The sequence below is a fragment of the Thermobia domestica genome, chromosome 6 (genome assembly GCF_964235325.1).
Source record: "Thermobia domestica chromosome 6, izTheDome1.hap1.1, whole genome shotgun sequence".
NCBI lineage: Eukaryota > Metazoa > Arthropoda > Insecta > Zygentoma > Lepismatidae > Thermobia > Thermobia domestica.
Genome location: NC_137459.1, coordinates 172,444,258 through 172,471,646, shown reverse-complemented (window position 1 = coordinate 172,471,646; position 27,389 = coordinate 172,444,258). Strand labels below are relative to the sequence as shown.

Sequence of the window (27,389 nt, the reverse complement as noted above, 5' to 3'; positions counted from 1 at the left end):
TCAGTTCGTAGAGGGGGGGGGGGCAGTATCTCTGGAAGAACTCGAATTCGCCGTCCTGTTAATGGCCCTAACAATTCTTATCTCTAGGCATTTCTTTCTGTGTTACGGTAATACTGGGGATTGGTTTGCTTTGCAAAATTTTGCGTACCACTTTGTACCCCACTGACAAGTTACGACTCACATGAGTGACAATTCAGCGTATCGACCACTATTCCACTTTCGCATTTCCAATATCAAGCAAAATCACAGGGAAACAATATACTCATATTGACACGACTAAATATTTCGTCTTTGCTCATTCATTCTGGCCTCGAATAAACACTATGCTTCTCATCTAAGAGCCTCTATAACAAATTCAAACTCCGATATTTTTTCATGTATTCATCATATGTAACATATAGGCTATATGAAAGCATTACCTTCTATATCACAAATACTTCAGTGTTGCCACTTTCGTAGAATTCGTTTGTTTCTAAATATCTTATGTCAATAACCAAACATTTCAAAATACGTACATAATGATTAAAATCTCTTACATTAAAGAAACTTCATAAATATACATTTCTTACATGAATACCTTGTTGCATTCGTATAATAACCTATTGTTGTTTTGCAATAATGTCATTAATTCGAATGGCAATATAATATGAGTGAATGTGTTTCCAATCTTGGATTCCTCTATGAAAACTCATTATTACAACCATATGGCTACGTGGTGTACTGGCAAATTTGTTGATGTTAACGACTCATTTTTCCCTTTTTATAGAGTGAGTTCTTGATGATTTTTCTCTCAAGTGCACTAGCACATTCCTAGTTTGGAATAATAATTTACAAACTTATTTAGAGATAAATTTACGTACTGGCAATGTTTTTTACTCGGATCATGTATATTTTAAGAGGTTAAGGTACTCCTTAAAATGAATCAGCTCTTTTCTTGTCCTTTATAATCTATAGGAGGTTAGTAATCCATCTCCTCGTGTTTCTCTCGAAAATTGTAATACTGCTTCGCGTAAGAAATATGTAATTTATTTGTTGCTATGTAAGCATTATGAATATATAATAGATTCTTAAATTTTGAAAAAGCAAACACTTATTATTAATGATCTATTTTACAATTTCAGCAATATGTCATTACGTTGATCAGCTACAGCAGATAATGTGGCAATGATATATTATCGAAACACAGATTAGTAACACAAGTAACAACTATTTCCTTTGGTCTGACTTTATTTTCATTTAAATTACATGTAATTCCAAACAAACAAGAAGGAAGTTGTCATCACATCGCTATATATTTAAATGTGTTTTATTTCAGAACTTGAAATATACTCTGTGTACTTTGTTTGTCATGCAACGCAAGGAATTGTTCATTCATTAGCAAGTGTAATCTATCAACGACAGATGCATCACTATACCCCTGTTGGTTACTTGTGATTTATATTTCCCCATTTACCTGTAAAATCTATAATTAGTGATTATTTTGCACTTCAGGCAGAAGAACCGAAGAAGGCCCAACCAGCGAAAAAAGCTGCTGAGGAAACACCTCAGCCTAAGAAGGTACGTTTCCTTTTGCATGTTTAATTGTCAACATTGTGCAAAAACGAATGAGCTACATTACTGCTGTTACTATCATTTGCTTGGCGGTTCTAGGGAAAAATATGACTTCGGATAACACTTAACAAATAAAGGAACAATATATAACGTCCTGAAACAATTAACGCATTTGCTACACACGCATTCGCAAAAATCATCTAGAAATAAATACATGCATTGGAGAGCTATTAACATAAAATATGTTTTATTAAAATAAGTACAGTGCAATACGTAACGCAAAGTAGTTCAAAGAGAATATCAAAGCAAAAGTAACACGCTTAAGATCTTGTAGATTAAGTGCTTGCCGATAAATAAAATCTCAACAAATTTATTATTATGCTTTCACTTACGATCTTAACCATGTATCACAAAAAATGCATTAATCAATTCGTGATCCAACATTATAATTGTGAAGAATTTACTCCAATACATTCTGTAACTTTTCTTTTACTTTGCTGCTAATTCAGTAATATATAGCAGATACACTATAAAATCAAAATCGTTAAAATTTTGTAACAATTTTGATTATATATATATATATATATATATATATATATATATATATAGGGGTGGACAAAAGATCTAAAAACACTTCATACAGGACACGTAAGTTTGGCCCTCCACTGTGTTGCGGTTGCCGATCGATTTTTGTTTTCAATGTGTCATGTGGACCTTCCTCTTCCGTCAGCAGTAACCGGTTCACCTGTGAGTGTCGTGGTGTGAAAGTGGTGCGGTAAAATGGGCGACCTGACAGAATTCCAAAGAGGCATGATCGTTGATGCCCGTCTGGTTGGAGCTTCAGTGGCAACAGTGGCGAACATTGTGGGGGTATCGAAAGGCACTGTGTCCAATGTCACAAGGGAATACACAATTCATGGCCAAACGACGTCTGCAAAGAACAACAGTGGTCGAAAGACAATCCTGTCAGATAGGGACCGGAGGGCATTAAAACGGATTGTAGCAGCTGAAAAGAAGACCACTGCAATGAAAATTACGTCTTAACTCAATTTCGGCTTTCAGAACCCGGTTTCATCGAAAACAGTGCGACGGAAACTTCATAAAATGAAAATTCATGGCAGGGCCGCTATAGCCAATTTCTGGTCACAGCAGTAAATGCGAAGAAACGTATCCAGTGGTGCAAGAACCACAAGGCGTGGACTCATTAGCAGTGGAAACACGTAATGTGGTCCGATGAATCGACCTTCACCTTGTTTCCAACAACCGGTCGTGTTAAGGAATGGAGAACACCGTCGCAGGCCTATGATACAGACTGTCTGCTCTCAAATGTAAAGCATGGCGGTGGTTCTGTTACAGTATGGGCAGTGATATTGTGATTTTCTACAGGTTCCATCATAGCCCTGCATGGAATGATGAATGCTAAGGCGTATGAAGTCATTTTGGGGATCAGGTTCTACCCATGGCCCACATTTTGTTCCCTGATGGTGATGGCATCTACCAAGATGATTTGGAACCCTGTCACGCTGAAAAAACGATGATATCATGGTTTGAAGAGCATGACCGGGAGCTATAACAGCTCCCCTGGGTCCCACAATCACCAGATATGAACATCATTGAGCCATTGTGGTCTGAATTAGAAAGGCGTGTTCGGTCTCATTACCCTCCATCAACATCCCTTAAGGAACTGGAGCATGTTTTGAAGGAACAATGGTACAAAATTCCACACACCACGATTCAGATGCTGTATACGTCCATTCCACGTGGGATTCAAGCTGTTTTAGACGCAAAAGGAGGTCCCACACCATACTAGGTATAATTTTCACACTTTTGCAAACGTTTTAGATTTTTTGTCCAACCCCTGTCTCTCTCTCTCTCTCTCTCTCTCTCTCTCTCTATATATATATATATATATATATATATATATATAAACTTTCCAACGTGTGAACATAACAAATTTATTTTGGTGGATTGTGATAGCTTACCTACAATGACACGTTAATATTCAGTGCTATTTATCTCGTTGGCTAGTGACATAACTTGTTGATTATAACTAAATATTAATAATATAATATTCATTTTAATTACAAATGAACATTCTTAATCTTCATTTAAATCGAATTTTAAAATGTAGATTGTTACTTGCTTAAGAAAGGACTGCAAGGTGACTAACGTCAAGTTGAATTTTATGATAATATTGAAACATTTTTTTTAAATATAAACTACACAGTTGATTTCAATCTCTGTTTCTAAACGTAAATATATTTAGATTGTTTTGCAATAACGTTTCTCCTAAAGAATTGTACTCTCCTTACAATGAAAAATAAAATTGATTCCACCTCAACCAAATTTACTTACTTTGTAGAACTGGAAAAAACTGGAATACACCTTAGTTGAGTATATGTGATGGACAAGTTACAAATATAAAATTTTAATTAACCTAATTTAAACTTTCCCTTAAGAAAGTAGAGGAATACACATACTTCCTTCCTACTGGGGAAACTTTCAAATTAAGTCCTTTCAAACCTTCTATTATTTGTATGTATTTGTCCTTCCCTACTCCAATTATCCATTGTTTTCTTCCGTTCTGGGACAATAGGAAGAAGCAAAAGCAGAGCCTGCGAAGAAGCCTGTTGAGGAGAAACCACAGCCTAAAAAGGTTGGTAATCGTAGTATTTTGTAATAATTTTTATTTTTATCCAATATTTATTACTTTTTCTTCAACTTTTTACCATGAAATTGTTAAGATTTGAATGCCACTCTGCACTGAGCAGAATCTTCTAAAAGTATTTTAACATAAAGTGGGTTGAAAACACTTTCTAAATAATTGTTAACGAACCACTGAAATGGAAAAGCGTATACATGTTGCACTTAATCACTATTTAAATAAGTTGTTAATGTAGTCCATCTTTAGTTCTCAATATGCAAAGGATAGTTTGTTAGTCCGTCGAATATATATATATATATATTGCATAGATAAAGCATGAATTATTCATTATAAAATAGCACAATATTATAATGAAAGCAAGCATTAATAATGAAAGATACATAAAAAGAAATTTAGTTTAAATCTAAATGTTCCTTTATCTGTCACTAATCTTTTTCGACTTATCTTTTGTTAGGGATAATTATTATGTATCTGTTAAATTTCAATCTTTTTCAAATGTCTCGGAAGTTAGTTTTTCATACATTTGCAGTACGTGACAAGTAGTTCTCCTCTCTCGCGTATCTCGAGTAAAATAACTGCCAGAAACAAGACGATTTACTAGGTGAGATTACTCCATGTATGGGGTTTTATTAGTTTGCTAACTTTTTCCTAATGCAAGAGAGTATTCTATCCATATGTAACGTAATATTTGAGAAATATTCCACAACTCCAAAGAGAGGCCATCAGTTCGATTTGCAAAACAGATTAGTGTGTTTTATGTTATTTTCTATTAATACTTAGCTAGGAGCTCTAGTAACTTACAGAATAATTTTAAACACCCTTTATTACAAGGGCAGTGAGCCTTGCAATTGCGTTAAAAATGTTAATACTTCGTTGTGAAATGAGTGCTGCAACGACTATTTTCTATTTAATACAAAGTGATATTTAACATTTTGATAGGCTCACTTCGTTATTAAATTCTCGAGTCATTTATATAACAGTAAAGTAAACTTTTTGCAACAAAATATGACCTTTGTATGGTAATTTTCAATATTGAAAATACTACAGTAATATTTGCTTTCTTAAATAATTACAAACTTGTTTGTTTATTAGTAAACATTTCACATAAACAACTACTTAAGGAAAACTTATAAAAACATTTCTTATAAATTTCAAGATATATATATATATATATGCTTCTGGTTCGAAATATTTTACCTGGCACTGAGAAATTCGGGTTAAATCGCATTCAAACTTTCCAGTTCTAATGTATACATGATATCATTGAATCAATAACTCTCTTCAGATAGCCCTTAAAATTGCAGAAAATATTTAACTTATGAAATACGATACTTGCGATATGAAAAATAGTAAGATGGAAAAAAGCATAGAAAAATGTTCACTAGTTTGTGTTCTATAAAACACTTTCCAAATGTTAAGAGTAAATTATATATATTTATCGTGAGCTTTCATAGAGAAATCAATATTTTAATACCACCCAAGTTACTCACATTCGAATACTATTTTAATTTTCTTTCGTGACAAGCCAAAGCAAATGTTTCTTTTTTTATGTATCCCAATTCATTAATCTCTGAGGCCACATTTTTATTCCATCAAACAATTTTAAGAAGCTTAACTCATACGGTATCACTTTTTCGAGACTATATGACCGTTAATTATGTATGAAGACCTGGTGAATATTATATTGTTAAGATACACTTTCCTTTCATATAGATTTATTATCTCTGAAATTTAAATAATTTTGAAGTATACTAAATTTTTGGATTAACTAATTTAGTAGCTTCTAAAATTAAAAGCGCGGATTTAAATTTCGATAATTACAAGTGTAAAAATATTGCACACCATCAGATGTACAAAAATGTAATTAATGATTATTGTTTTATAATTAAAAATCAATGAAATGATATTTTACAACTCAGTAAGCTATTTCGGAATGTACTAGAAAAATACAGAATCTAAATTAAAATAAATTTGTTACATTTTAATTTGGATTTTTTTAAATGTGAAATCTCAAATTCACACGAAACATGGACGAAGTCAAATAACAGAAGAAAACATTTGTAGTGAACGAGAACATGAATAACGAAAATGATCCCATTTTGGCGGTTAACCTTTTAAGCATGGAGAAGATAAGTAATATGTGTTAAAAAGAGGAAATATGGTTCCTTTATATTAATATGGTGATGTTTCTGTTATCTTATTCTTTTATATTGTTTTCGGTATTATATATCTTTATCTTCGGAAGTAACATAAAAATTATAGAATATAAAAATATATTTCTGTATGAAAACAAATTACACTTTTATCATATTTAATTTTCTATGCATGCATGATTACGAAGCGTACATACAAACCTCGAAACGTATATCTTCTTCATTGACTATTATTTTCTTCGTCTTTCATTCCCATTTTCGTCAGCCTGCCTTAATGGATGACGAGGGTTTTGATTGGTCATTATTTGAGTCCGAAGGTGCTGAGGAGGAGGAAATAACTGAGAATGTCACCCAGGTGAGACAACTGGACAATGAACTGCTGTGGACTGCGATGTGAATGGCATCATATCTCTACTTCAGTAGATGATCCATTTATCATCATAAGTCTACGATTTCACATCATTTCGCTTTTTGCAGAATTATGTGAATTGTGAGAGAAAAGGTTTTATACAAAAATCTGATTCTGTATATAAACCTTCGTTAACGAGCAGTCTTTGTCCAGGATGTCACATATTTAAAGTACGAAACTTAGATCTTGCTTTTAGTAATTACATTACAGAGTAGTAAAATTCCTAACACATTTTATTTCAGTCACTCACCTATATATACACATGTCGCTAACAACATGATACATTAATAACATTAGTGTTAGTTTAAAGTAGATCTATCTCAAAGTTTACTGTAAGTATAGCGATTGTTGAAAATTCGCTTCTAAGTAAAATATCGGAAGTGTAATTATCAAAATAATCAGGAATTGTTTGTGTTATAATATTGGTATACTATGAAGAAATCAAGATATGAAAAGGTCATTGTAGCTATTGATTAATATATATATCTAGTTTTTTCCATACCACAAAATTTTATAATAATATTAAATAATTTACACCAGTATACATGGTAAAGTTAAAGAAAGATGGAAACTCCAAACTTAAGTCAATATTCAATTCATACTTTTAATTGCCGATGACTTCGCAAAGATTTCAAACTACTTTATGTAGGTTGGTCCATTTCTGCACAAAGTCTGACAATCTTCATTCTCAACTTTGATTTTTCTCTCTATCTTTCCACTCACCATTCTTCTATCACATCTCTTGTAATCACAAAAGTGTAACACAAGGGAAGATAGGGTACAGTAAGGCACAAAAAATCAATATTTATAATTTGTCTAATATTAACCAAATATATCAAAGTAATTTTCATTAGATAATAGTTCTAGTATCATTTATGATTACGCATTGATAGATTCTGAGTTATATGCATGTATGAACCGTAAAAATTACGTCATTTTGTCATACTGTATCGCCATAATGGAAAACAGTGAGACAAGAAATAAAGTAATTTTTATCACTCGCTTAAGTTAACGATATATTTATTTAAGCCCACGCGAAACAAGAGGTAAGATTGTTTTTGTTTATTTGTTCACCCGCAGTGGCACCAAGAAGTTTCATCTTATATTCGCTATATTGTGAAGAGATGGACACACATTTCCTTTTATATTGCTCTTCTGTAGGGTTTGCTTCCTTCGTTAAGTTGAAGAACTTTTCGAAATTAGTCTTTTTTTTTTCTTCTTAAAATTATAATGAATAAATTCGTAATTATAATCTATAATTTCATTCTTTAATATTTTGAAAAATAGGATTAACAATAGACGCATATTCGTCAAAAGAAATTGATTGATTAAGGTTTAGTGGGGACATCAGCATCGCGGCTATTTTTCGCCGTCCCGATAGTCAAAAGAAATAAATTGAATATCATTGTCATGTGTTTCTTCCGCAGTCATGTCAAAGAAACGTTTTTTGGGCTTACAAAGAATGCTCCCTAACTCTAAAGAAAAGCTTAGAAAATGTTGAAAGTTGATACTTGGTTCTTTGAAGTTATGAATTCGTACATAATTGTAGCTGCTAATTAGCGTCAGTAACAAATTATCTTACAACAGAACTTTCAGATCGTAGATACAGATAATGATATTTTCTTGTAGGTAAACTAAAATATACATCTTCTTTTTCATGTCTATTATGAAAATTTTTGAGGAAACATGCAATGTTTTGTACATGGAACTGCCTGTAAAAGCCTGTCAGATTTTGACAGGCATTATACAGGCGCCTGTTTCGGCGAAAACACATGTAAAAAAAATATTACAGGCACATTGTCTTCAGGTGATATGCATGTCAAAAAAGAATTGAACTTCTGTTGGAAATGTTGCACGAAAACACGCGTTGTACAGAGCCTGTACATTAAAATAAGAACATGCGATGTACACGTAGTCACTCACATGCAAGTAAATAAAGGGAATATGTGCATGTAAAGTACCTTGAATGGATTGTTGGTAACATTCGCAATACAGTAAGAATGAAAAGTACAAGGAAGGTGCCTGTTTATCAACATGTAATATACATGTGTGACATTTGCAGTACATGTAAATACCGTGTATTAGCGTATAGCATGGAAAACGCATGATGTAAGATATGTTATTTTGCATTTATTATTTTCGTGTACATGCGAAGTGTGTAACTCCCCTACGTGCAGTGTACAGGCAATGTACAGGTGAACGGGAACATGCAATGATCATGATTGCCAATAAATGGATTAAACAGATGCGTGTGGTGAACAAGGTGGATTGGAGCTAAACATTCACGTTATAGGCATAGGAGACATGCAATATTCAGGCACAAGTCTCCAATTCGACATTCGCTATGCAAAGTCCTGACACATGTATAATACATGGGATTACAACTGAATACATTGCCTGTATTATCTCCGTGTACATGCGAAGTGTGAACCGATCTATATGCAATGTACAGGCAATGTGCAGGTAAACGGAAAATGCAATGATCATGATTGCCAATAAATGGGTTAAACAGGTGCATGCAATGAATAAGGTTGATTGGAGTGAATCATTAATGTTACAGGTGTAGGAAACATGTAATATTCAGACACAAAGTCTCCAGTTTGCCATGCACATATGCAAGGTTCTGACACATGTATAGTACATTGGAATAGAACTGGACACATTGCCTGTAACATGCAAAGTTGAACTCACCTACATGCAGTGTAAAGACAATGTACAGATGAATGGGAACATGCAATGATCATGACTGCCAATAAATGGATTTAAAAAATACGTGTAGTGAGTAAATAGCTTAAACAGGTAAATGCGATGGACAAGGTTGATTAGAGTGAAACATTCACGTTATAGGCGTAGGAAACATGCAATATCCAGACATTAAGTCTCCACTTTGACATGCACATTGAGTTGATTTTAAGTTTAACGTCCCGTTCAGCAGCGAGGCTACATGAGACGTGGACCTACTGATTAACGTGGAATCCGAACCACATGAGCTCTCGCCGGGAATCGAACCCGGATCTCCCACGCCATAGGCGCGTACGCTAACCGCTTAGCCACGAAGGAGCTCTTTGAAATGCACATATGCAAGGTGCTGACACATATATACAAAGGCGTGTGCAGACCCTTAGATTAGATGGATCAAATAGAAGTATTACTCCTTGAAGTATGCAGCCTACATTGTAGTAATCGGATTTGAATTTTACACATTTTATTTCTGTATTGTTATTTGAAGGACAGTATCACGCATGACCCACTTTTCGTTACTGGTAAACTCGATGGGAATTGGGTACATCAGGAACGTACGCAGGAATTTATTTCGGGAGGGGTCCAAAGCTTTTCGGGGGGATCCAAACACAATTTCAGGCTAAATTATATTAAAAATTATAAAATTGCCCCTAAAATTAGGCTAAATTTACAAAAAAGCCCGGGAATCCGGACCCCGGACCCACCCCATGCGTATGTTCCTGGGGTACATTGCGCTGCCGTGAAACGATAAACAAACTGTTAGTAATTTTTGCTTGTTGGCTTCCTGCAATGAGTGAGGCACCAACTTGCTCAACTTCTACGTCTTTCCTATGTGGTGCAGATAATTAAGAAAAATATATTGTTGTGAGCAGAGGTGCCGATCCCCCCCCCCAAATGCTTGGACGCAATCCCCCCAAATTTGCCTTTTCTCCCCCCAAATATTCCACTTGTTTAAATTTTATTTAATTTGAGAACTTTTTGCCTTCATAATAAATGTAGACGTTTAGCTATCTATCTGCATATTTGCTTTTATATTATACATTTTAAGAACAGTACATGCAATAAATTATGAAGAAATATTTTGTCACAGCTCCTTGAAGTTTTATTTTATAGTTATCGTTCTTAAAAGCATCATTACTAAATAATTAAACTTTGATGGTGACATTTCTCATGTAAAACTCTGTCCCTAACCCCCCCCCCCCCAAAATCTCAAGAGTTAAGAGGAATTTCTCAGTCGCGTAATCGATTGCAAAAATTTGCTTACCGCTATCTGTTATAGTTTCAGCTGTACAGTGATCAATGTTAAAACCAGAAATGGTTAATTTCTACTATTTCCAGTTTGTGAATCACCTCCATTAACGAATTTGTTTGAGATAATTAATGTATATATCGATAGAAAAAACAGAATTCAAAAATTCGCTTTCGTTCAAGAGTTATCGTGCGGAATAACGTACGTACGGACTAACATTACAAAAATTATCCTAATCAGTGATGATCTCAGACAATTTTCTCCGGGGAGATTTCAACTCACTAAAATGAAATTAAATCTTTAGTTTAACGTCCCACGTTTAGAAAGCGAAGTGCCAAATGATATGGATGAAATAGCAAGTGAACGATGACGAAAGAACTGGTGGAATGATTAGGTGGGAGTAAAGGGGAGAACCCCGAGAAAACTCACGGACACGATGTCGTCCACCAGGAACTCATATAGCCTGGGATCGAACCAGGGACATCTAGAACGAGAGGTGAGCGCTCGCCACCATACCCCCGGAAAGGGGGTTAAAATAGTACTGCAAGGATATTGGTAAGCCAGTTGAGCCAAATTAGAGAGTTACTCTGGGGCAAATTCCCCTCGTGCCACCCTATGAAATCATCCTTATAATTTTGAAGAACGTAAACATTGTATTACTTTTCGTACAATATGTAACTTCCGTAAAATTCAATATTCTAAAATAGTATATCGTCAAAATGTTGGAGGGAGCATATTGTTTCCATGCCTCCCATACGCATACCAGTGATGGACTAAAAACCCTCGTAAGACTCCATATACTATTCTTTCAATAAAGAAATTGGTTAAAATGTAGTGTTGTAAGATATAGGCCGACCATGTCAAACACAACATTAGGTTCAGCTGCCCCCTCTTCTCCCCCATCTTAAAAAATGAAAGTTTATTTCCCACGGTTATGCCGGCTAGGCTAAAGGAGACAGTGATAATGAGAAATGAGTGAAATGGTGGAATGAAGAAAGTGGGAGGAAACGAGAGAACCTGTGCACGCCTATGCATGTATAGTATATGGGAGTAGAATGGAATACATTGCCTGTATTATCACCGTGCACATGCGAGGTTGAACTCACCTACATGCAGTGTACAGACAATGTACAGGTGTTTGCAGCAGAAGGAAACAATTTTGCTGGTAAGTTGAAAATACCAGGGTAAGATACTGCTAGCAAACATTCTTGCTGCAACCACCAAAAAAAAATTAACCAGATTGTTATAATGTCCCAGACGTTGAACATATATAGAAAAGAAAATAATTAGTTCTGAAAATTAAAGGGGGGGGGGCTATTGTGCCTGAAGCTCCTACAGAGTGTGCGATTATTTATTCCAGAGTGTATTAGGTGTAAAATATTTATTTTTATTTAATAACAATTTAATAGAAAATGGTACGTATATATCCCTAGTTGAATAGCATTGTCGTGAATTTTAATTTTCATTTAAACTACAAGGAAACAATTCAGTGATTGGTTGCAGCGATCATGTGACGGGAAGTACGTGTTTTTGGCGCAATATCATTACTGGCGGTTTGAAGTGTATGATGAAGAGAGTGTAATCATGAATGAAGATTATTGTATTGTTAAATGGAAAAACGGTTCTTATTCCGTTTTGAATGTAAAGCAGAATGTCGGAAAAACGAAACTGAAGTTGGGAGAAGAGGGATGTTTCCGGTGGAAACAGAAGAAATTCAATGGGACAGTTTGTCATTTCGGTGAGTAGCTCTTGTGTTTCTTGCTGTTGTATCTTTATAATAACCTTTTGTTGTAGAGATTGAGAAGTTTATTTTTGTTGGTCTCAAAAATAAAGTTCTAAAATCAATGTAAATTATGTTACTGTTTTTTTAAAATAACGTAATTACGACTAGGCTTCGACCATCATGTAGGCCTATGTTACGTGTACTATTGTGAATATGCAATTATTTCGTTATTACATTTGTACATATTGTTCATACTGTCCTATTTTAGGCCTACATTCTTACTTTCAAGAAATTATTATTATTATTATTTTTAGCACTAAATGCTGTTTGCGTCATAAAGTGTATCGTAAGAGAGTAAATACATTACGTGGTGCAGGGAAGGTCCTAGAACGCTGGTCCCCAGATATATATTAGTAGCTAGTTTGGATCCTTTCTGTACCACAGCTCAATACTTAACTCACACAGTACTGCCGGGCAAGCGATAGCGAGTGAAGGCGGGTTAGAAGCCCTGCAGGGCACGCTGATTTCTTTCTATATTACATTCAATGTGTGACCAGTGTTCTAGAACTCTGCCAGTGGTGCATAATTCACGTACTATCCTAGTTCATGGCCGCATTACTACATTCATGATATATTAATTTCTTTCAGCACCAACTGCACCCTTAGGGTTCTGTCCTATTTTAGGCCTTGCCAACTGGCCGGTATTTTACCGGTAAGGCAGGAGATTTTGCTGCTAGTTTGATTAACGCAAGTCTATATCACAGACAGCTTGTGAGGGGGTAGTTTATTTTCCTAGGTCCACATGATTTGGTGCGAAATATGTACTTAAAATTATTCAGTCACCTTGCACATTTTGACTTTACAATAATTTACTCAACCATTATGGTGAACATGATGAGGCTAACTTTTAGTATCTCCCCCAGTCTTGTTCGGTAGTAATTTTGAGTCACTTGACTGATAAAAAAAGTGATTTACTTGCGTTACGAGGCAACATAGTAGTAGTAGGACGTGTTAGTGGCCCCACAGGGCTCGGTTTTTTCCACCTTTATCATAATTGTAGTACGGGTTTCGGATCCATGGAACGTAGATGTGAAATGGACGAAGGCTGATAACCATTTCTATTTCCTTTTTGTACATATATCTTCTATCAATAAAATTCAAAGTACTGAGTGACTGACCGATCCTCGCACAGGCCAAATCGCTTAAGTTAGAAATTTGAAATTTGGACAGTATAAAGAATTTGAGACTTAGGGTACCACTAAGGAAGGATTTGTGGAAATTAGACGGCTTGGGGGGAAAGGGGTTGGAAATATTTTAATAGGATTGCCATATCTCCGAATCCCTTAAGCTTAGGAAGTTTTGTATTTGGACTTTTCATTTAAAATAATTAGACAAATATTTCAGGGTTTTTGGAAATTCACCCGGGGAGGGGAGGAGAGGAAAAAAGGATGGGTTTGCAATTCTAGACTGCGGGGGAGAAACAATATAAGTCATAAATGGGTCAAAATGAGATAAGTCAAAATTTGAGATCTATGTGTCATGCTCCACCTCCGGTTAACTTGATATAAGTCAATTCTAAACAACGTGAGTTGAATAATCGCCTCCTGAAAAAAGGTGTTTTTTTTTTTTACTTTGTTTCTCCCACGCAGTTTAGAATTATTATAAGATGATGTCGATATGTCGGAACATTTGAAGATTAGAAACATGAAATCAGGACTTCTCATTTAAACTAATTAGACACGTATTTAAGGGTTTTTAGAAATTCGACGGGAAGAGGACGGGAATTATTTTAATTAAATGACCATATCTCCGAATCCCTGATGCTGAGAAAGTTGAAAACTTCAACAATCATATAAAATAGCAAGATAAACAAAGGAATGAACTATAACTACTACCCCACTCTTGTGATAACCCGGTGAAATTACTCAGAAAAGTACCCACGTTTCTCCTTGCGTGTAATAAACAGGAAAGTATGCAGACACGTGTCTGAGGGTGTATAAAATTTCCGATTATTAGAGTGGAAGGGGCTCAATTGTTGGTCTGACGCAGCGAAGCGGGTACGTTCAGCTACTTTATTTATATACCCTGTAAGTGAGCTTTGGCGAACGCGCAGTTCATTTTGAACAAAAGGTACAGATTGCCAAGACGTTTTCCTTCCAGAATTACGGATTTCTGTGCATCGTCTCGCTTCACTCGCTCCCACTCTCAGATATGCACTTCCACCGGCTGCCACCTTCTAGTCGCACCTATAGTTTAATAAAGGATTCAATAAGATGTTACTTGCAAATGCATTTGCTTGATATGTGCAAGTTCTAGATTTGCACAGCAAGGCTTCAGTGAGATTTGGGTTACATTAGATCCTTTCTGCTTAATGCAGCATAAATTGATACAGGGAGTTCAACCAACGTTAAATAACGTGAATGCACCGGTTGTGGACACTGAGATATTTGCACGAAATCTCTGATTTGATGCTTAAATCATTAAAATATATTTGTAACTACTTATAAGTATATAATTGATTAATACTTAATGTTATTAATATTTCTCTTTTTATCGTAAAGTGCAAGAACCTTATACGGGAATTCTATCATACTAATATTAAGCAGGTTTTGTCTTTGTAAATATAGATTAATCAGTAAGCATATTTATTATGTTTTCTTAACAGGCACCAAATCTGATTGTGAAAGTGAGATTGACAATTGTATTCAGAATGGTGAGAAAGATGTTGCTGTTCCTAGTAAACGAATAAAAGGAACTGAATCATCCGATGAGACTGATGTTCCGAGCGAAGAGGATCAATCTTCGGTGCAAATAGATAATTTGGAAAATATATTCGAGAGAAACTATGAACATGTATTAACAGAAAAGACATATTCTAACCACAGTATTGAACAAAGAAATGCTAATAGCTGCAGTGATAGCCTTGAAGTCAGTAACACAACTACAAGTTTCAAAGATGTAACAATTGTGATCAGTTGCAGAGAAAAGTCACAGAATTGAGCTGTAAGTTAAAAGAAGAGCGATGCATGGTGGATGCTTTGAAGAAAGAATGTGCTTCTAGGGACCGCGAGAACAGCCGAAAACTTAAAGTTCCACGTTGTGTGAAACAATTTCTTTTCCAACTATTAGATGCAGAAGTTGATGACGAACCTTCCGAAAGTAAATTGTCTTCCGTTAGTACGAAAACCAGGGTAAGTATAGTATTTACGAAACAGGATTATTGTAAATTTATTAAGTACAGTAGCTACTCTCTCCAAATTCCTTGTGCTTGTAATTATATCATGTATGTTTTTCAAACGCTTTTTTTCTTGTACTGTAATTCCAGAGGTTCATTAGGCTCGCCATTCTACAAAGATAAGTTATTATTTTTGTGGAATGGTGACCGTGATGGAACTGTGGACGATTGAAGATTGGCGTTAAAACCATAGATAATATAATTGGATGCACAAGAAATTTGGCGACTATTGTTACTGTAATTCATAAATTTAATACTTATGCGCATCTGGAATTATAATTTTTAGTGTATTTAAAATTGTTAAAAAAAAAAAAAAAAAAAAAAAAAAAAAAAAGTAAAGGAAGTAGCTGCAACATTTTTCCTAACTACAAACTTATCGAATAGAAAGTGAGAGTTCATATATTATTTTAATTGCATTTTTTTCCCTTAAAATAGTTTCTTTTTTTCCCCGTCGAAGAGCAAAAAATGGACTGGGAATGAAACCCTCTTCGGCTTACCGTGCCGTAGCTTTAACAACTATGCTACCCAGCCTACATTAACTTTGACAGCTGAAAGTTTTGACGCGGTCTCGAAAACGGGAGTTGGTGGCGTACAGGTTGACGCTATGGCACGTTAAGCAGAAGGCTGTTTTATCCCCTGCCCAGTTTTCTTTTGTCAATGTTCATTAATATTTTACGGTGAAAGAAGGTATTTTAATATAAATCGGTTCTTCGACCATGTTCGATCTTTTCAATGTTAGTACAGCCCTTCAGGAAATTTACTCTAAGTATCTTAAGTTGTTCATTCTATTGAATGTCAAAATAAAAGAAAATTTACAAATGAAGTATGCATTTTGTTTTGGAAATTGTGACTAAAATTGTCAATCCTGTTCGTAACATTTTTTCTTTTTTTCTTTCTTTTTTTCGGTCTGCTTTTCAGTATTGATTTTATATTTGATATGTAAGATACACGGTAATAGCCTCTTTCTGCATGTTACTCTACCCTATGAGGGGATAACAAATTTAATGATATTGAAAATGATAAGAGTACATACAAACATGAATATTTTTTCTGAAATAGTGTGTAGCGATAGTGGTTACATATTACAGCGGCCCATAAAATTTTAAAGATTTTCTACTCACCCCGGAATGTACCTTTGTTTCGTACTTGTATGAAAGTGTGCTATTTGCATTTTTCTTTCAAAGGTTGGAATTGATTTAATTTGTATGTTCTCTGTTAGCAGGATACTGACTTATCGTGCAGAGGAACTGCCGATGTTGTTCTGAGCGCAGAATATCCAAATGTTGTAATAAAGAAGACACGTTTGGTACGATGCCTTGCTAGTGCAGGTCAATCGGGCACGAAATTAACAAGGAATTTAATGTCAGTTTTTTTTACTGATAATGAGATGAGTTCCAGCTCCATTACTGGTCATGGACAAATAAAAAAACAGTTGTCTCCCGACGTAATTGCAGCAATAAAGGGTATGTATATATCTTACATGTTTCCTACACATGTAGAAAATTGCTTCTTATTTTTGTATGTGAAAACAGCATTTCGCTTACATGGAAATAGTAATGTAAAACGTGTTAATATTTACGTACCAAACAATTACGTATTAATACAAAATTATGTAATTTCAACCGATAACGATACAAAGGTATGGGACCGCGGTGGCTCAGTGGTAGAGCGTTCAGCTCTGGTGCGTGTGGTCTCTGGTTCGATCCTGGGAGCCTAAGTGGGCTTTATGGTGGACAAACACCGTGTGAGTGGGTTTTCTCGCGTCCTCCCACTTTCTTCATTCGATCATTTCATTCATTCTCATCACTGTCTCATTTAGCCTACTCGGCATTTACGTGGGACGTAAAACTGAAAGAGTAAAGAGAGATACAAAGGTAAAAGTTGGAAATCCATTATTTACTACGAAAAAGCTGTGTGCCTTACTGTAGTGGAATTGAGTTACGAGCGAGGGAGGCGGAGCTAAGCGGGATAACGAATTAAAAAATTAATATACTAGGTTCATTCTACTCGCGGCTTCCGCACTCCTTGCTCCATCTCAGTTTCGCGGAAGGCACACTACTCTCTAGGTTAATAATGGACTTCCCACTCTCCACCTTCGTAGGTTAATTCTTTTTTTTTTTTTTTTTTTTTTTTTTTTTTTTTTTTTTGCTGCTGTTAGGTTACGTTTCAGTAAATACTATCTACTAGTCGAAATTAAATTAGAAGAACGTTCTACATGTGTAAAAGAACATCATCTTGTATATAACGCTAATTAACATATATTCGGAACTGGGCTGTTCTATCTTAAGATTTTCGCACTTGCGCAGTATAGAAACTAGAAGAGAGGTAAGGACGCAATCAAAAGAAAATAGATGGAAATAAGTTATTCCATGCCTTACTTACCTTCACAATTTCTATTTCTTCGCGAATGCAAAAACTTGAACTCGGAACAACCCTGTTCCGGATATATGTTGATCAACATAACAAGGTTTTGTTTATAGGATGTTGTTAGGTAGGATGTTCTATTCAATTCATTCAATTGAATATTCAAAGTAAATTAATAACCACTATAGTTTGATGATAACGATGATTAATAATAAAATGAACGTGCGCATTATAAAAGCATGCTGTTCCAAATTAACGCAGTGTATTATTTTCAACAGATTATGTCCTCATGAAATTCCCGCAATGCAAACCGTCTACTATACATGCTGCAATGACTGATAAGTGCGTGCAGGCTCGTAAATCGATGAAGAAGAGAGCAGAAGGGAATTTATTGGAATAGGATACAAAGGAGATTGAATATCTTACTGAAACGTGCAAGATTAAGTACTTGTTTTTATAAATATTGGAGCTATCTTTTGAGTCTTCCACAAATGTGTGTAGAATTTTTATTATTATTAAAGCACTGTGTGTTAAACATTTATTTAACTATTGTAATAATACTGGTTTTTACTTTATTTGCCTTGTTATTTAGAGTTTTGGCGTTATAGTTTTAAGCTTAATTAGCAATGGGGATCTTCGCTTCTGACTAAGTTTTATCTTTTATGTAAAAAAAGCATTAACGTGTTTCCTTTTGTAGTGGAGGCAACGTAGTAACAAAGAAGGTTTTTTTAAAAGTGTTGTAATTCTAGCCTTTCACTGTTGCTGACATGAAACGGCAGTACAAGCAATATATTTCATCTGATATTCCAAATATATCTGTTCTAAAAATACCACGAACAACTCTACATAGATGGAGTAAGCGGGAAGATATTTTTGGTGAGCACCAAAATAGTACTGGTTTTTTGACAAAGGGAACACAAAATACGAATAATAGTTACTATGAGAGCAGAAATGGTACTTGTGAAATGAATGTCACTTGTAGTAATACTGATAAATTCGATATGGAACATAACACACTTTCCTCTCACAACGTCAGTGAACAATCAAGTACGGAAAGCCTCCCTGAAAGGGACTGTAGAGACGATTATCTTTCATCATTTGCTGTTGACCTGGGTAACACGACGAATGAAACGCATTCTTCTCATTCAGTGTGTTCTTCTGAAGTTTCAGTCGAGACTGTATCAATATGTGGTGAACCGTCAGTATGTACGCAAGTGAGCGTGCACTCTGAGTCGATTGGAGAGGAAAGAGTAGAAGATAACAGTGTTTTAAAGGTAATGAAGTTTGTGAAGAAACATAAGCTTACCAAAGTTGCTGTTTCAGATCTTCTTCAATTATTACATTCTATCAATGCAAAACAAGTTCCAAATTCAAAGTATAGGCTTTTCAAAATTTTTAATAATTCAGGATTACTGCAGGTTCAGAAACACTACTTCTGCTGTCAGTGTGCATTTATGTATGATTCACCATCGGCGTCTCTTCATTGTGCATGCACTAAACACTCGTGTAAAATAGCTCATGTATTTTTTACCTTAGATATTTTAAAACAACTTGAAAATATGTTTTCCCGACCTGGCTTTCTGGCTAAACTTTCAACTTCGCAGTCAACACATGAAAACATTTTGGAAAGTGTTAGAGATGGTAAAATATATAGCAAATTTAGAGAACATCATCCGTTTTTAGACCAGAATGGTATTCTGTCATTGACAGGAATTATTAATGTAGATGGTGTTAGTTGCTTTAAAAGTTCCAGTGTTTCGTTTTGGCCATTCTATTTTTCTATTTTAGAAGTTAATGAACCCACTAGATGGAGACCAGAAAATATTATTTTGCTAGGTTTGTTTAGTTTCAATGGTTTATCGGAACATTGTATGAAAAAAAACGAGTTGTTACACAGTATATTTTATGCTTGTGTTGTTGCAAAATTAAAAAAGTTTGAAGCGGGAATTCAATTGGGAAAACAATTCTTAATTGGTGAAAATGTAATAAAAAAAGTTAGTCTTCATGCCATACTTGGCACATTTGATAAACCAGCAAAGTGTGCTGTACAGCAGCTTGTACAGTTCAACGGGAAATATGGATGTAGTAAGTGTTTACAACCTGGAAAATACTTACACCAGGGGCTACGTATTTATCCTTATAATAAGAATGAGCCGAAAGGTCCACCAAGGCTTGATGATGAACATCTGCAATATGCTAAGGAAAAGGTATTTGGTGCCAAAGGGAAGTCTGTTTTTTCTAATCTTAATTCCTATCAACTCATTGACAGCACTATGATAGATTATATGCACTGCATATGCTTAGGTGTTTTTAGGTGCCTTACAATGCTTTGGTTAGATTCGAAAAATAAGGATGAGGTCTGGTACTTAGGACGGAAGATTCATGTACTGAATGATCGCTTAGCACAAATTAAAACTCCATCTAGTATTTCACATACTCCACGGTCCATGAAAGAACGTAAAAATTGGAAAGCTATAGAATTTGAGTACCTCTTTTTACTATACTTTCCAATTTTTTCTGATATATTTATCAACGATATATATTTCAATCACATTCTGCAGATTGTTACACCTATGGCAGGTTTTTTAAGGTCAGTCAATGTGAGAAATATGGAGTCGATGGAGAAATGCTTTCATTCGTTTGTATTCCAAATGCAATATTTATATGGAGAAAAGTATATGTCATCGAACATCCACGACCTGCTTCATCTTACAGATTGCGTCAGAAATGCAGGACCTTTGCAGTCATTCTCTTGTTACCCGTTTGAATCTTTAAATGGAACCTTAAAACATCACATGCACGGTACACAGGAAATAGCTGCCCAAATTGTATCTGGATTTGCTGTAGAAAATATAATTTTTAATGATGATTCGTCCGCTGAACTTGCAGTAAACGATGAATTTGTATTAAGTTCTAAATCTGTTACATTTTCAAAGGTTGAACGTATTGATTGTGAATCTGAAACTATTATTCGCAAAGCCCAAGGTATTCCTATCACAAAACATTGCTTTCAGAAACAGGAAGTAGTTAACATACATAAATGTTCTCGAATCGGCAATAAAAAAACGGGAAAAGTAATATTTTGCACATCTAATCATTGCATTAATAGGAAGCATGATGACAGTTACTTTCTTCTTATTTCTGATGGGGTGCCTTACGCGTGTCAGATTTCCGATATCTATATCGCTAATTGTGAATCTTGTTCCAAAGAACATATATTTTTTTCTGTTAAGAAAAAACAAGTTTATACTGCGTTTAGAGAACAGTGGTCTGGTCAACCAATTACACATGTATTCCAATCTGATAACAGTACTGTTATTGAAGATTTTGTAATATTAACAAATGAGCTGCTACATAAGAAACTTATATGCTTAACTATAGAAGAGAAAAGTTTTTTCTCAAAACTTTCATATTAGCAGGTTTATAATTACAACAGCAGCGAGTAGCGAAAAGTCAAATTTTGTCATAAAATTCCAATTAAAAGAAACTCTCTGACCACACATGGTAGATCTGTGCCTAAATAATTTAGAGTGGGTACTGAAGGCAAAAACAAACTTGAAATGAACTTCCACCTGCATTAACTCTTGTTTAGTTGTGAAATTACTTCTACTTTTGTACAGTCACGGACATAAATAAATGGAAGTTGGAGCCATTATTTCTTATGGCTCAAACTTCCATTTTTTTATGTTCGTGACTGTACCTACTATTCAATGTTAATCATATTTAGGCAAGAATTAAGTGTTGTATTTAACTTTTCTCATCAACATGTAACTGCTTCTACTCTCATGGTATTTTTACTATGCAGTTAAACAATGTTAACAGGTTTGTTTCCTGTTCTGATCTCAGGGGCTCAATTCCAAACTTTAGGAAGATCTCATCATAACTGTTTTTCACAATTTCTTTGGAATAACGTTTTCAATTTAGGAAATAAGCTTCCTCATTCATATTTTCATGTATGTGTGCTGATGTAATCTAGTAAAGTTTTCTTTATTTGAATGAATGGTAAATGAGTACTTAAAATATTGTTTATAACAGGCACGGAATTTTGTTCTGCTTGCTATCACTTATTTTTTAAAATTGTAATGATTGCGGTTAGTTTGACCGTACATTATTGACTATAATGCTTTTTTTTTTTTTTTTTTTTTTTGTATTAGTATATAGACAATAGTTAAAGGGACGTAAACAGGGCTTTTCAGATTGGTGTAATTTCGAGGTGTGATTATATATTTTAAAAACTTATCTCTCGACCAAACTTGCAATCTACTTCGTTCAAGATAGGTAAGGGTGATAGCAGCTAAAATTATTTTGAAAATTTCTTTCTGTATAGCGCCTCGTCGTTTCTAATCGCTCCGTCAGAAACTATGTATTGTAGGACATCTGTTCTTTATTTTTCACGTGCAGAATCACTTCCACGAGAGTAAGCAATCGGAAAAGCACTGTTTATTGGAATTACTAGATGGGTCAAAAAATTATTGTAACAAGTACATAAATATGTAATTTTATTATTTTGTATTTTTTGTACAAAAGAATAAAAAATATAAAATAAAAAATCTCATTTCTTCTTTATAACAGTAAGTTAGTATTATCATAGTGAGCAAACCTGTAAAGAATAAATATGGTAAACGACAATTCCTTTAAATTGCTTATTTGTTAGCTGTTTATAAATTGATAAATATTTAAATTTGTAGGGAAAGAAATGTAATAGGTTCGTTATAAGTTGACTTAGTTGCTTGACAATGCGTTTGTGCGACAAGACACACACACACACACACACACACACACACACACACACACACACACACACACACACACACACATATATATATATATATATATATATATATATATATATATTAAATAAGGTGAACTATTGAACTACATGTTACTTTCAGATGAATACACCCTTGCACGTTCTGTGTTGGCCTTCTGTTTAGAAGTCGAATATGCCCATGTACGGTACATAGAAGTTTGTTTTGCGTTAATGCTCTTTAATGTCCACTGCATGTGGCTTATGCAATTCTTTTGGAAGAGAGAGCAAATATCAGTGGAACGTGCAAAGTGGATTCATCTGAAGTCAACGTTATTAGTACGTGCAATGTGCGTGTAACATACGTTGGACATGTGTGTTACAGGTGGATTACACGCACCTGTTACATACGTTGGACATATATATGACATGAGCACTGCATCTCCATTGCAAAGCAAGCAAAATTCATGCTACAACTTGATTACGTGCATGTGTAATACACACGTAACATGCATGATGCCATATGCGTGCAATGGACATTCAATGCTCATTGCATAAATGTTCGACGTGTGTGAAAGGGACATGTAGTCCACCTATTACATGCATGTCTCATGTATGTTAGAGGTGCATGCAATCCACCTGCAGCAGACATGTCCAATGTATGTAACTGGTAAATGTAATCCACCTGTAACACGTATGTTACAGGTACATGTAATCCACCTGTAACACGTATGTTACAGGTACATGTAATCCACCTGTAACACGTATGTTACAGGTACATGTAATACACCTGTAACACGTATGTTACAGGTACATGTAATACACCTGTAACACGTATGTTATAGGTACATGTAATCCACCTGTAACATACCTTTCCCACATATGTCACAGGTAGAAGTAATTCGCCTGTAACACGCAGGTCTCATGTATGTTACATGCACATGTGATCAACGTTTAACATGCATGTTACATGTGGCTCCCATGTACATGTTACCTACATGTCTCTTCTGCCGTATATACATGGAACGTACATGTCTTATGCGTGTCCAACACCTGTTACACGCAAATTTCATGTACACTTAATGCGATGTACTTTACATGTATAATTCGCTAACACGCCCACTAATTTGCTAACACCTGTATTTCACGTGTATTTAACATGTCAATTACATTTTTATCAAATGAAAAGCAGCTGTCGTCAGATCCTCATGAAGTAACGTATATGTCAACTACATGGAACATGCCGGTTACGTACATGTCTTTCCACTCTCTACATGTGTTTTACACGCAGTTTTCACGTTGCAAGGTTGCAACTTTATCAACATGAAAACTACCTGTTTCCGTGAAATGAACATGCAATGATCGTGAAAAAAATACATACCTGTCTCATGCGTTTAAAAGTGTTCCATTTTCAGGCGCATGTACAGGCGCCTGTAAAAATATGCCTGTTTATGCATGTTTCACAGGCGCCTGTAAACCACCTGTATTTTCTGTCTGGGGTAAGTTATCGGAAAGATACTTTGACGACAAAAGACTAAATATATCAGTGTTTTGAAGCTATGTAATATTTCTGAGCTTTGACTCACAATAATGACTCACACATAAAATGAAAACGTGATAACTTACTTCTTCCTACATATGTTCAATGTGAGTATTTTTGAATGCTGTACACGTCCAACCGATAGCCATGTTGCTCCTATACATTAACCAGCATGTCTGCAATAATGAAAGCGAGAGCTGCTTCATTCATAAGCCGCATATTCGGTATGCAAATAGGCCAATGCGCTGTTAAGCGGAAAGGCAGGAAAACAATTTATTTATATTCCCACCACTAAAGATCTCACCTTTGCTCTTTGATTCTGACCATGAAATAACATTATACATTCAAAAGACATTATGACAAACTAAAACCCCAATATTATTTTATGTACAAGCTGTATATATCATACAGACTATCCGTGAGCATTGCTATCAATGTCAAAGTATTGCAGTTTTCCCAACTCTGTAGAAGGTGGTTCTTTCAAATATTCTACATCAAGTTACTACGTATATTAAAATTCCTACATCCACGATCAAAGGATGAAATCTACTAGAAGGAGCTCCGCAATTGATGACGAAACATCTTTTGACCGTATACACACACTTGCGTCACTCCAAATTTCGTTTACCACTAAACTGTGTCTATCTGGCCGGACTCCTTTTACTGTCATTTCTAATGGTAATCGGTGCATAAGATTATACTGTGAGTTTTCCTTGGACATTCGGTAGATCAAATCAAGAGAAGAGAAATATTGACAGTTAATGAAAAGCCATATTGTTGACTTTAAAGAAAGTGAATACTCTTTTTTCTCAGACCATTTTTCTCTTTTAGTTTGATCTCGTAGTCTCCTACCAAAATACTAAAAAGTTCTTCCAATGAAACTAGCAAAATGTTGTCAGTGTCTCGATAATACAGAGTTTCAATAATACTTGTAAATAAGAGAAACAAGATTGTAAATTTGTTCTTTGTATTCTTTTGTCTGGAGCAATTTAAACTAGAAACATCCGTAGAAGAACGAGAAAGAAGTTATCAACGCATCGATATATATTCAAATATGTTTTTATTTCAGAGCTTGAAATATATTTTGTGTACTTTGTTTGTCATGCAGCAGAAGGAATTGTTCATTCAGTAGCGAGTATAATTTATCAACGACCAATGCATGACTGTAATGCCTGTTGGTTATTTGCGATTTATATTTTCCCATTTACCTGTAAAATCTATAATTAGTGATTATTTTGAACTTCAGGCAGAAGAACCGAAGAAGACCCAACCAGCGAAAAAAGCTGCTGAGGAAACACCTCAGCCTAAGAAGGTATGTTTCCTTTTGCATGTTTAATTGTCAACATTGTGCAAAAACGAATGAGCTACATTACTGCTGTTACTATCATTTGCTTGGCAGTTCTAGGAAAAATATGACTTCTTATAACACTTAACAAGCAATACAAATAAATAAACAATATAACGTCCTGAAACAATTAACGCATTTGCTACACACGCATTCGCAAAAATCATCTAGAAATAAGTACATGCATTGGAGTGTTATTCATTTAAAATATGTTTTATTAAAATAAAAATAAAGTGCAATAAGTAACGCAAAGTAGTTCAAAGAGAATATCAAAGCAAAAGTAACACGCTTAAGATCTTGTAGATTAAGTGCTTGCCGATAAATAAAATCTCAACAAATTTATTATTATGCTTTCACTTACGATCTTAACCATGTAACACAAAAAATGCATTAATCAATTCGTGATCCAACATTATAATTGTGAAGAATTTACTCCAATACATTCTGTAATTTTTCTTTCTCTTTGCTACTGGCTGCTAATTCAGTAATATATAGCAGATACACTATAAAATCGAAATCGTTACAATTTTGTAACTATTTTGATTTTATATATATATATATATATATATATATATATATATATATATATATATATAATTATTGTATATATATTCTATTATTTAACTTTTCAAAGTGTGAAAGTAACAAATTTATTTTGGTATCTTCCTTACAATGACACGTTAATATTAATTGCTATTTACTTTGTTGGCTAATCACATACAATAACATGTTGATTACAACTAAATATTAATAATCTAATATTCATTTTAATTACAAATGAACATTCTTAATCTTTATTTATAAAGTCGAATTTTAAAAAAATGTAGATAGCTACTTGTTAAAGGGACAACTCCAAGACGACTAATGACAAGTCAAATTTTGTGATAATATTGACACATTTTTAAAAAAATTAAAATACACAGATCATTTTAAAGTGTTTGTTTCTAAGTGTAAATAAATTTAGACTGTTTTACAGTAACGTTTCTCCTAAAGAATAATACTGTCCTCACAATGAAGATAAAATTGATTTCACATAAACTAAATTCACTTACTTTGTAAAACTGAAAAGGCCAGAATACACTTCGGTCGAGGATTTATGATGGCCAAGTTTCAAATATAAAATTTGAATTAACCTAATTTATTAGTAGTGTCACAAGCTTTTCCTTAAGAAAGTAGAAGTATACACATACTTCCTTTCCACTGGAGACGCTTTCAGATTAATTTTTTTCAAAACTTCTGTTATTTGTATGTATTTGTCCTTCCCTACTCCAATTATCCATTGTTTTCTTCCGTTCTTGGACAATAGGAAGAAGCAAAAGTAGAGCCTGCGAAGAAGCCTGTTGAGGAGAAACCACAGCCTAAAAAGGTTGGTAATCGTAGTATTTTATAATACATTTTACTTTTGTCCAATGTTTATTACTCCTTCTTCAACTATTTTACCATGAAGTTGTGAAGATTAGAACGTTACTCTGCACTGAGTAGAATCTTCTAAAAGTATTTGAGCACAAAGTGGATTACAAACATTTTCTAAATAATAGTTAACGAACCACTGAAATGGTAAAACATATGCATGATATATTTAGGCATTGCCTAAGTACGTTGTTAATGTAGTCCATCTTTAGTTTTCAATATGCAAAGAATAGTTTGTTAGTCTGTCGAAAATAAA

General features: G+C 34.4%; 2 protein-coding genes across 53 annotated transcripts in view; both read left to right on the top strand.

Moving 5' to 3' along the window:
* Window positions 1–27,389, top strand: part of bt (projectin protein bent) — a 437,567-nt gene that overhangs the window by 130,230 nt on the left and 279,948 nt on the right. For all 50 annotated transcript variants that reach the window (XM_081762406.1, XM_081762402.1, XM_081762405.1 and 47 more), the window contains 4 exons: window positions 1,492–1,557; window positions 4,148–4,207; window positions 25,625–25,690; window positions 27,030–27,089. In XM_081762406.1, coding sequence (XP_081618532.1) covers window positions 1,492–1,557; window positions 4,148–4,207; window positions 25,625–25,690; window positions 27,030–27,089 — 252 coding nt within the window. The remainder of the gene's footprint in view (window positions 1–1,491; window positions 1,558–4,147; window positions 4,208–25,624; window positions 25,691–27,029; window positions 27,090–27,389) is intronic.
* On the top strand, window positions 10,742–20,450 carry LOC145688335 (uncharacterized). 3 transcript variants are annotated; one of them, XM_081762452.1, is made up of 4 exons: window positions 12,105–12,507; window positions 15,158–15,683; window positions 16,947–17,190; window positions 18,370–20,450. In XM_081762452.1, the coding sequence occupies exons 2-4, from the start codon at window positions 15,519–15,521 to the stop codon at window positions 18,489–18,491; spliced, it is 531 nt and encodes a 176-aa protein (XP_081618578.1). In that variant the 5' UTR covers window positions 12,105–12,507; window positions 15,158–15,518; the 3' UTR covers window positions 18,492–20,450. The 3 variants fall into 3 exon arrangements, with proteins under 3 accessions (XP_081618580.1, XP_081618578.1, XP_081618579.1); XM_081762453.1 differs by having other exon boundaries at window positions 12,106–12,507; window positions 16,950–17,190; XM_081762454.1 differs by lacking the exons at window positions 16,947–17,190; window positions 18,370–20,450 and having other exon boundaries at window positions 10,742–12,507; window positions 15,158–15,516.